This window comes from Diprion similis, chromosome 1 (genome assembly GCF_021155765.1).
Source record: "Diprion similis isolate iyDipSimi1 chromosome 1, iyDipSimi1.1, whole genome shotgun sequence".
Taxonomy (NCBI): Eukaryota; Metazoa; Arthropoda; class Insecta; order Hymenoptera; family Diprionidae; genus Diprion; species Diprion similis.
In genome coordinates, this window is record NC_060105.1 from 9,950,898 (window position 1) to 9,962,964 (window position 12,067).

General features: G+C 37.6%; 1 protein-coding gene across 1 annotated transcript in view; it reads right to left on the bottom strand.

Annotated features, from left to right (window-relative positions):
* Window positions 1–74: 74 nt before the first annotated feature.
* Window positions 75–12,067, bottom strand: part of LOC124405607 — a 131,285-nt gene continuing 119,292 nt past the window's right edge. Inside the window, exons 6-12 of the mRNA XM_046881057.1 lie at window positions 9,600–9,782; window positions 7,338–7,663; window positions 5,252–5,415; window positions 4,516–5,076; window positions 3,141–3,313; window positions 2,542–2,691; window positions 75–2,059 (exon numbers count right to left, since the gene is read on the bottom strand). Of these exons, the coding sequence (XP_046737013.1) occupies window positions 1,937–2,059; window positions 2,542–2,691; window positions 3,141–3,313; window positions 4,516–5,076; window positions 5,252–5,415; window positions 7,338–7,663; window positions 9,600–9,782 (1,680 nt within the window). The 3' untranslated portion in view covers window positions 75–1,936. The remainder of the gene's footprint in view (window positions 2,060–2,541; window positions 2,692–3,140; window positions 3,314–4,515; window positions 5,077–5,251; window positions 5,416–7,337; window positions 7,664–9,599; window positions 9,783–12,067) is intronic.

Consider the following 12,067-nt stretch of genomic DNA (forward strand, 5'->3'; position numbering starts at 1 on the left):
TGAAATACAGCCACTTTCGCGTTTTAAGTGGAGTATTCAATGAATCACCCTGAATCTAACCAAAAATCAAACGATTATCAAAGTCATGAGTTTATTTAACACATTACAACATTTTAATCACACGAGGAATTTATACAGTTATTTATATCAGTCCCATAAATTAAATTTTACGTTCAACAAGTATCAACAATACATAATTCATTATATATGCCTAATCAAAACATCATTGAAATACACATATACCTATATAACTGTCTTTGATATTGCTTACACGTTACTTTGGTATGATTTATTTCTCTCGTGTTATTGTATAGCTACTAACGTCATTTAGAGTTTTCAAAGTGCTAACATTCTAATAAATCTGCACCTAAAAGCTAACTATCACATTAATTTATAACTTAAAAAAAATCATTTTGTCTTTTCTTTCTCTTTTTCCATATTGTGTTTGTTTTCATTTTACTCAACTTTTGCAATCACTTCTTAGCTGTAAATTTTTCATTTTTCTTTTACTTAACAGAGCCAAATCGTTGGCTCAACAATTTCAGTTCTCTATAAAATATTAAATTTTCATCTGAACATTGAACAACGATAATTTTGAACAATTTAAATTCAAATTGTTGTTATTTATGTACAATCCATTTTACCTGTGTTATGTAGAATACAGCAGATACATATCAATTGTGATTGATACCATAAATTATGTACACACAATATAATGTTCGATATCAAATTGCTTTTGATTGAGTTTTCAAAATTTTGACTCCTTACACTGCCTGTTAAAATTGGTGACACAGTACGCTATATACTCTCCTCATTGAAGTATATACAGGTATACATATACGTATAATATGAAATGTATAATTTACTTTTACGTGCAATTACCGAAAGTGATATCGTGATTTGTTATTTTCATTCCTTTATCCTTAGGATAATACTTTTACGGAGCTGTTGCTTATCCTGCACATCGTGAATTGTGAAACGATATGTATGATTTATGTTTGCCTGACGGAATTTATGGTATACGAACGAGATAAATTATGTGTGATACAAAATTTTCTGGTCTCTCCCATCTCCAATGAAGCTGGTCATAGTATTTTATTAATTCCGTAAATGCCGAGCCTGTTTATGGTCAATTTCATCATCAAGTGATGAAATTTCCTTGACAAGCCGCGCGTCGCTTATCAGATCGTTTGAGGTACAGATATATGAGGCATAGCCATACAATTCTAGAGTATAAGTATACTATTTGACATTATTTACATTTTTTTGATTGACTGTATTTGATTTCTTTTTCTTTCTTTCATTTAGAAAGTGTCCCTATTCACGGTGGACAATTTCAACTGGTCATAAAGACGTACAACGAGTGTTTCCTTCTACTTTATAAATATTTAGACGTTTGACAATTCTATTCTCTATACACATAGTGATCGCTTTTGTCGATAATTGACATTTTGAATGTATGGTATATCAAACGGCGCTCAAAGTTCCAGCTCTTACTCATTAAATGATAACACTAAACCGCCGTATAGTTTACTTTAGGTTTCTTACCAACATCTTAAACAATGACGCGTGTAAATTTACACTATAAGACATGAATACGCGTATGTATGTATGTACATGATTATTTCTATTACTTATATAACTTAATCTTTCTGCTTATTCAATTTACAAAATGATAAGAAACGAAAAGGAATACAATTTCACTTTGGACAATACATTTGCTTTTTTCGTTTGAATCTCTCTACCTCGTCATGTTTGATTGATAAACATGAATTATTTACATCGCTCGTAGAAGGATCCGCTGCATTTTCGATCAATAACTGCGGGTCAACTTGCGATTTATCTTTACGCATTTCTCATCCATTTACGGATGTGGATCTTTTTCGTCTTCGTTGCGAATGTTATCTGAGCCGATAAGTATAATTTCATCATTGCATCACGTTGCTGAAGTCTCCGATTTACCCTTTCGTTTCACAGTTATTCCTATCGAGCCTCGAATCTTGCGTAGTAGATCAATTATATCCGCAGTTGACATGTTTTCAACACTTTCGTCGTTAACCTGGAGAGAAAATCTGAAGGTTAAAATAATCCCAACTATGTATACCTCGTCTTGAAAGAATTGACCAGAATTGACCTCGTATTGACCAGAATTCTCCGGAAATTTTTCATAGCACGAAAAAGGTCGGTAAATTAAAATGCTAATCGTACCATTTTTACAACAAATGCAGATTTTGTTTCGAACATTTGTAACTGTCTTAATGACAAGTACATGTTGTGTAACGATGTTGTGAAATACCAGCGGTTTTCAATGTCTATTATTATAATTTTTCGACCTTTAAAGCTTATGAATAATCGTTTTGCAAAAGTATTCCAAAATCGAAAAGAAGGTATGTCATCGTCTTAACGAGCGTAAAAAGTGACTGGAGAATTTAAAACCATATTATAATAAGAAGTTATCGATAGATTTGAAAAATCCTGGCATCCTCGGGGATTATGGTTTCTTATGGACAACTTGCTTGATAAGAGTAATTCTATAATCACCATAAGCAGAACGTCGCCTTGCTTGAGTCTTCCGTCCTTCGCTGCAACGCTGTCCGCGTGGACAACTGAAATGACAGTGTGATCACCTTCGGGCTGCAAACTAAAGCCCAGACGGCTGTTCCATCCGCGGGTCAGCTCTACCATGAACACCTAAAAAGAGGTAAACAGACCGATTAACATGAATAAAATATGTTATATTATTCTGTCACACACGTGAAATCATTAACTAAGTCTATAAATTATATTCTTTACAGATTTTTAATAAATTAATCTTCTTAAAATATTTTAAATATCATAAAAGAAGAAAGTGAACACTTTTTTGTATCATTCAAAATTTCACTCCACACATAGTATGCGTAAAATTACTAATTCATACGCCGAAAACACGAACTTCACGTACATTTGGGCAAAAAGTAATTTCCGATCGAAACAAATAACTATGCTTTACATTTCATTGACACAGGTGATGAAGAGTGTGTAAAACCAAGTATGAAAAACATGTAATAGTTGTGAAAATCTACGATTACTTCGAATTGAAATTTTGATTTCGCAAAGCAATCGACCGTTTGATAAAACTAAATATCTGAACTCGTGCGTACCTGACTGCCTTGTTCACAGTCGCTAGCAGCAACGGGCGATTCGTCGGTAGCTTCGCTGGTTTCGTCGCTGTTTCGAGTCATGTCCCTGGACTCATCATTGCTCGTGAACATGACACCTTTCCACTTAAGCAAGCCTCTGCTACCGCCGGACTCTTCGCCACCGAGGACGGTACCTGGACGATGAAAAAAACACTAACAATCTACTTCTGGCAACAGAAATCAAGCTTTTCAACAGCGATAAGGGGAGTCTCCTTATCGCCAACTCAACGATTATGGAATAAACTTGACACACTGTGCATAGCGAAGGCCACTTATTGGCTCTGGCTATTGGAAGGGCGTAAAAAATCGTGATAATGCATTGCAACGTAAACAATATTATGGATTATCCAATGATGACGTGGCTGAATATCAGCGGGAATTTTAAACGCACGTAGGAGGTGCCTAGGATGTATTGGGTGAGGGTTAACAAGCAGAATGGCCACATAATATAAAGCACAAAATGTCGAGTTTTTTTTTTAAGTGTAATGCGTAGAATTTCAAGATGCACAAGGGTAAAGTATGTATTACATGTATATCTATAGAAAATTCGAAATATGAAAACGTCAAAGTATGTAAAGTGAAAATACAGAATCGTCAAAATGAATAAAAGTATGATCAGAATTTCGACAGTTGTAAATATGTTGTTATTTTGTACATTCTAAAATGTAATGGAACAGATTTCCGCATCCTTGAAATTTCCACACGTATTTTTATTCTTTTATTAGGTAGCCATTCTACTTTTTTACTCTCATCGAAAAAACGCTAGATTATCGATAAAAGTGAAACCTGTAAGCAATTTTAATTGCTTGAAAATTGTTCGTATCCAGCTGATTCACGAACTATGGCGCATCGAAGCACGATATGAACAAAAATTTATCACTGCTTGGTTTTTTTAACAGTGCTCTTCACAAATTTATGAACAAAATTTTGCAACTACAAGAATTGTATCAGTTTAATGTACCGGTTTGTGATTTGAATGATTTTTTAAAAATGAAACTCTTTCCGTAATAGTTTTCGTGATGAGCAGTTACAAATCTGGCCCAAAAATTTATATATATAACCTTTTTCCCGGAACGTTCAAAGGTGGGTGATATCCCCACTCTGAATGAAATTATCGGACGATCGATGACGTCGGACAACCAAACGATCCAATAATCGATAAAGTCAGTCAGAGTGGAGACATCCCCACTCCTTGAAAGTCCTAGAAAAAGAGTTGTACCGGTAATGTAGAAATCTATGTCCAGAACTCTCCTTGCTACTCCACCACTGTGTACAAAGTGTTCACTGAAAGCAATTCGACGGATCGTCACTTTAACTCGAGACATAAAAATCTCACCTGGAATGTCTTGGTCACTCGAATGGGTCGTTTTGTTCCTGGAGGAAGCATCGCCGGTTCCGCAAGCGGGGTTGGCGCTTTGGTAGGCAGGATTCTTGTAGCTGAATGCATTGCTCGTAGCTGTGGCAGCGGATGAAAGTGCAGGAGGCATTGACGCAGGCTCGGATGGCGGGTCGTTGTTGGTTCCCAGATGACCGCCGCTCTGATGTGAAAGTTCTCGGGGTAGTTCTTCGCAGTCAAAGTTCGTCGCGAGGTTCGGGTCACCTGCAGTTACCAACAGGACTCCGTCCAAGGACCCCGTGCCGTCGGAGTCCGACTCGACGTTGAACTGGAAGTGCGGTTTTTCCTGGGGTCCGGAAAGGTCAAGGAAGTTGGGTCGCGCTGGTTTCGAGGTCTCCGAGGAGTCCGAGACGTCGTAAAGCGAGGGTGGGTCGATTATCTCCGTGCCTGGTGTGCCGGGCTGGGAGTTTGTGATTTGTGTCTTTATCGAGCACTGATCGGAGTCCGAGGTGTCCGCCTGGCTGGTGGACATTTGGGTAACGAAGTACTTCTGCGAGTCGCCTGTGGGAGTTATGGAGATCGTTTGAAACTGCTCCTGGACCAATGCAGGTGCCGATCGAAGACAGTTCGGAGTCCTCGAAAAATTTCGTGTTCATTTGGATACAAATGGTCAGAATGCTTTCTAACTACTAAACTAAATTTTGGTCCTTTTGAAGCCTCTAGACTACCTACTCACTTTGCTCGTTTTCCGCTGTTGGTGTCCTGGTCGGAGGCCTGCGAAGTCTTCGGGGTGAACTGCTCGTAGCGGTGCTAGTTGACCTGCGACAGCTTGATCCGCTGGATGTTCCTGGTGACAGTTTTCGCACGGCCAGATCACAGAGCATGTCTACAGCCTCCTGCCTGAAACCATGATCCACCGACCTCGATAAGCAATTAAAGAAACTAGAACACCGTCTGCGAACAGCAAGCGAGGCCCAACGCTCGGCATAATTGTTGTTCGTAAAGTTAGTTCTGTTTATTTGTTGTTTGTTTTATTTTTTGCGACGCTAAGTGTGACGCGTATATGTATAATAGCGTCTGTTTTAACACGTGGGTTAACTTGCATAATTAATTTACACGAGCTAATTGTGTAACGTATGCACTTTAAACTCTTTTCATGTTCTTCAGTTTCATACTATGACTGATGTGTGTAAAAATAAATTTGTCAAGAGACTCCAATTGGCAGGTTCTGCTACTTGTCACTTTGCACCGATCACTATGACATACCTGTGTTTGGAGTGTGACGAATTTAGATGAATTTAGACGATGAAATATCGAAAACAAATTACACCATATAAATCGAGTAATTAACTAGATACCGATAACATTAATTTGATTCTGATTTGGATTGGATAAAAATCGTGAATTTACATAGCACATAGGCCTAACTGATTGAATTTCTGATAGGATTGCAAATAAATTTATTCATCCCTATATTTTCCGCTTGAGTTCTGATCACATATAGAAACTCTGCTCCACACGTCAGAGCCTGAAGTCAAGGATTAATTAGAGCGATTCAAGCGCTAAGTGCGTGTTAGAGAGTCTAGTCGGTTGATTTCCGGGATTATTTTTTGTATGATTCATTCCTTCGTTAAATATGTGTACATAGCGTTAGCGAGAAACATTGGACAATAAGTTTAATAATAATATTATTTCCGAACTTTAAAGCTCTAGACTGCATATTTGAAAGTCGGAAAGAAAATGTTTTGTGTCGTCCAATTGACTAAAAAATTTGTCATGAATTTCAAACGAATAATCTGTTAAAAAAAAACACATCTTTTTTCCGCAATTTTTTAGATTCAAATCTGAATGTTAGTCACCACGAGCAAAGCGTTTCCAAAAATCGTTTGTTATGGCAAAGTGGGTAGAAGCATTGAGTTTCTTTTACCAGTGACAACATTTTTCGGTATAAAATATCTTCTGTCCAAGCAAATGGTATCCAAAATGAAAAAATCCTGCACTTCGATAATTCTTTGCGAGTAAGTTACCTGAAAGACTAATGTAGATTCGTCTTTGGTCGTTATCATCGTACCACGAATGACAGAATCGCTGTTCATCACTGAGCCAAATTACTTAACACAATCTTAACTAAGAAATAATCTTATTGTAAGATCGAAATATCCCCGTGAAATCTATTATCTGCAATGTAATGGGAATCGCTGAAAATTCAAGAGGTTTTTGGCGGATGAAGGTAAAGACAAGTCACGGCGACTTGTCAAGGGCCACGGCACAAGAGGTCAAAGTTTTTTCGAACCGGCAACGACCAACTCTGGAAGACGAATGTAATTTACATTCCGTACACCATGCTCAATTGCGACAGCTGAACTGAGCGGATGATGTCACACAGCCGGAGCTGACCGCTTCGGGACTCCCACACTTCCAATTGCAGCTATTATTAAGCCCACTTTCGACCAAAAATACGTCCACCAGTCGCAAGGCAAGCCCACGAATGACTAACTTTATACACCTACTTCAATAGATAGTCTAGACATCGTCGAGACGATAAAAATTTTTCGAACACAAGTCTCAAAATCATCCTACACGCATGCGCAATGGCGGGTAATTTGAAATTCATATGAGTAGAATGCGCAGTAGATCCCCAAATAAACTTATCGCGCATGCGCAAAGGTGGGAAAATTTGAAATCTGTGCAGGAGGAATGCGCAGTAGATCGATTTAGGGAGTTGTAGATATCTAAGTGATCTCAAAGCCTTCTAGCCTGTCTACTTAATTTTCAAAGAAGGAGAAAAAAGGAGAATATATTCGCAAAGTGAATTCGCGTACCTCAGACTTGTCCTAGGCGGCCGGAGAGGGTGGTCAGGTTCCGTCGGGGATAGAGCCGACACAGGTGTCTGGGCGAGATCTCGGTAGAGTCGGAGCTTAACTCTGGGTCCGCACTGTCTCAGGAGGGCCACGGCTTCCTCGTGGCTCATTGGCGACAGCGGGGCTCCGTCAACGGCCACGATCTTGTCCCCAGGTTGTATGCGACCGTCGCTGAGAGCCGGCTCCCTGACGAGGGCGCGGACGTAATGTCCCAGGGCGCTGCTGTCCGCCTTCCTCAACGTGAAACCCAGACTTCCGCTGACCTTCGTCATCTCGATGTCAAATTCCTGTTGATTTTCAAAAGAGTTTCATGCTTAGAGATTCGGGCTTTTAAGTCGAACTGATCACTTGGTTATCGTTGACTGAGATCATTTGCAATTTTGCCGAGTCGTTGCTAATCTTTAATTTTGAAATTTGAATGCAAGAAATATTTCGACAAATTTTAAGAATCTCGTGAAAATCTCCACCGCGGTTATTAACGAACGTGATGATTGAAAATCTTTATTCCTTTTTTTATGCCTTTTGCAAATAAAATTATTCAGCGATTAAGCAATCAGCGTTTACATATCTCCAACTTTTATTAATCCTTTAAATTGTGATAAAAAATGATTACGAAAATGAACGTTCAAAAAGTTGTAGGTACTAGTTATTTTTAATTTATTGTATCGAAGAAAATGTAAAGAAATTTAAAAATTGTAAGTATTTCTCGTGTTTCTCTCTGCTTTGCTAGTTCACCGACATATTTTGAATCTAAAGTGTTCATAGGCACCAATACGAGTCAGCATAATTGCTAATGCCTTGTGGTTTTGGAAGTACACACGAGTATTCGAACAGACTAGTGATAAGGGCTTGTAATTCCGGCGTTTGTTAGCGGTAGAAGGTTTGTTTATGTTGATGAGAACTAATGAAGGAATACAGACGTAGTTCTAGCACGATGGAGTCGCGGTTGAGAACAATTTGATCAATTGCACGTAGTATCGTACCTGTTACTATAACGAGTTCTACAACTGCTGGCGCAATTTTTGGTGAAATGAAATCACATTTTGAGTAAGTCACGTCAATCTTATTGTTTCGCATAATAACTCCTGACCTATGACATAAAATATATGAAACATAGGAGAAGTGGATGGATACTTAAAAGAAAGCATCTGTATTCGTACTTTGCGTGAACATCTTAAATTTCCAACGTTTCAAAATTTGATTCTGATATTTTATGTTTCAATCAATATATCAAAAATATTCGACAAAATATTGACAATTTTTCTAAAGTGTGGTCAGTTTTAATCCGATGCTTGTTCTTTGTTGCTTTTATTAGCTTTAACACCTGCGTAAGCTCGTGCATAATGCAAACGCATATACTCGTACATCGGGGATCGTGAAACGTGGCAAAGCAGGCACTGCATAAATCTGAGCTCGGTCTCTAATGACCGCGAAAAATGGCCGAGCACTCGAGTGCAGTAATTTGCATAAGACCGAGCCGATCCCAAAAAGGAAACCCAAGAGCTGCATGCAAATTTCAAAATCAGAACACTTTTCCTCCACCCTTGGAATGTGATAGTTAATCTTTTCCTGTACGATAATAGTACCATTTTATTTCATTGGCCAAAAACTTGACGTAATATCCAGAACGGATTCATTTTCTTTTTTTCTTTTTTGTTTTCCCCGGATATTTCACCGCAGATTTGGTCCAAGATTTGGTGTAATATTCTAATATTTCTGCTCATATGTATTTTCAATCATTTTTTACTACGGGGTATTATTATTATGATGATTATTATTGTGTCAATACTTATTACAGGCATGAAATAATGTGTTTGATTATTGGATTGATATTGCAAAAAAACAGGGTCATCGATACAGAGAAATACTGGACCACGGATTGAAACGTCAAAGTAATTGAAGTAAAAATTTGTAAGTATTTTAGGTTAAATTTAATAATTATAGTAAAAAACGACAAAATTTTTAATACTTTTGAAAATTCTTACGAAATTTCTCGATATTTTTCGAACTATCTTATTGCACTTGAAAGGTTCGAAACGACTGATTCTGACTTCGATGTCTGTACTAGTAGTTTAAAAAGTCGAAAGAATCGATGAATGAATGGACTTAAAAATCCGGCAGAGACTGGCGTACCTAGCTTGAAGCATAGTTTTTCGGCAAGGGTGGTTTGCAATAGATAAGATTCGATAAAAAGAAGGTCTTTCAAAGAATGCTGAAACTTACCCCGCAGGGTTCAATTTGCAGAGGTGGTAAAGGGGTGAAAATCCTTAGGGGTGGTGGGAGTTCACGTCTTGCCGGCGGGGGCGGCGGGGCTCCAATGGGTGAAACGACCGCATCGGCACCTGCTGGACGACACACGACCAGCTCGACGGTGTTTGGTGTTGTTCGTAAAACCTCAAGAGCCTCCTGCAACAAGATGACACAAATTAGCTGTGCGCGTTACACGTTTTACATGCACTTTCTAGAAACTAGGAAACACAGAGTATGAATGTTGAAGGTGTTATTTTGAATCGAAAGCTAGAAAAAGTGAAAAGTTTTTCTAAATGAAATGAAAATGCTTGAAAGCTGGAGATTTTAGTCTAATTTAAAATTTTTGTGCTTATTTCGTTTATTATATGTACAATGTATGTACATAGACGATTTCCAGAGATCTTTGGAATCTTTTTTTTCACTTGTTACCAAAATTAATAATAACATGTTTGTTAAAGGATTGAAATATTTTTGTCATCTTAACTTGTGTTATTCGAGTTTACTCCGAATAATATATACCACGTGGTAAGAATGTCGTCACATCCGTGTTCCTCAATAAAATCGGCACAAAAATACTGCTGATATTTTTTTGAAACGAAATGGAATTTCTGCGGATCTACAGTTAACAATTCTCTAAAGAAAAATCGAAGCTGTAGATGTCTGGTAATTAAAGTGAGTAATAAATGAATTGATCAAAATTGTTTTTCTCCTTAATGTCATGGTTTCTGGAAACACGCTGGCGACAATTTTGCCCAAATAAAAATCCCTGACCTTTGCCGTAAAAAAAAAAAAAAATATCAAGAATTCCCTGAATACGTTTTTCCAGGAAACTTAAGTAATTCTGGGTAGATTTTGCGACCAAAAGCTCCATAAGTTGTGCACCTTAAAAATATAAATCTGCATCTAAAAACACACACAAATAATTGAAACAACAACTTTTCCGAAAGTTAGCTCAATTGAATTTACCAAATATAGCTGAAGTTTAAAAACGATTTTAAAACAATTAAGTTTTCCCCTATGGTCACCATAATTCTCCATCTTTTCCCTGACTATTCCCAGTTTTCCGAAAATGAAAAAGAAGAAGTGAGTAGACAAGAAATTTCGTCTTTCTTGTGGAGAAACAATTCCAGTCTCTGTATCATACAATTTTTTCCATTAATCACGGTAGAGAAAAGTGATAGACCCCATCCCGTTTTCTATAAAAATGTAAATTCTTGTGCAGATATGCAACATGTGTTCATAGCGCAGTGTATCTGCAGAGAGTGGAGTCAATGTATCTGGGAATTCGACGCGTCGCACCCTCAGATTCCCGGGGCTTGTTATACACGGTGAGATAATGTCTCCTCTTCTTCGCGCGCGAGTCCCTCCGAGATGCATTATGCTAATTCAATGCAAATCTCAACACCCGTGGGAGGAAGTTCTGGGCACGTCTTCCTTACACTTAGGTATATACAGTAAGGCGGAATGCGGATGACGACGAGAGCTTAGCTTATACTCGCCAGCTCGTATTTGCGGGCGACAGTGACTGATGTTCTCAGCCAGCGCGGTTTTCCATTTCCCCTTTTATTTATCTCCCCCTCTTTTTTTCACCCTCCGTTCCGCGTGCTTTTACCCTCCTTTCCTTAAATTTCACCTCAATTTAAACCCGCCACATTGAACGCTGAGCCGTATCGTGCGCGGTAAGCTCAGCTTCTGTCTCCACAGAATTTCATTGATCACACCATGAGATATAACCAGTAATATATTTACGTATTTTTACAAGCTATAGTTTTTGCTTGATTTGGGAAAGCGAATAATAGATTTACTCAGAACACAAAGCGTCGATTTATCGACTGCGGATTATTTTTTCCTAGTTTTCTTTCTAACTGGAACGCGAATATTAATCTTTAGAAAAAAAAAAACCTATAATCTAATTTGATTGGTATGATGAAATTTTTCTTTGAAATGGAAAAAACTCAAGCCTGCAAGTTTGAATTAAAAAAGATAAATACAATTAAGCACGATTTAAAAAATTTAAGACCAAACAAAATGCTTTTCTAGGAATCATTCGATTAGCGGGACGTAATCAATTTCGACAAAATTAACACATTAAATTCTTAGCAAGAAACAAAAAAATTTTAAGCTTACAATTAGAGCGAAGACGAATAACAAATTGAAACCAAACTGAAGAAACGACAAAAAAATTAGCAGCAATAAATTTTTCATTAGGAGTATTAGAATTAGGATTAGGTCCTAAAATCTTCATGTTTCAGATTTTCTTCTCCTCCTGACCTTAATTCCTTCTCAATTTGTTAAATTAATCATATTTTTATGATTTTTTGCACTAATGGAATCAATTTTGCATAACTATGGACAGACCTAAGTGACAATTTGGCGCAAGATTTGTATTGTAAATCGGTTCACCGGCTGTCGAGTTTATCGGTGACAAACAGACAAAGGAT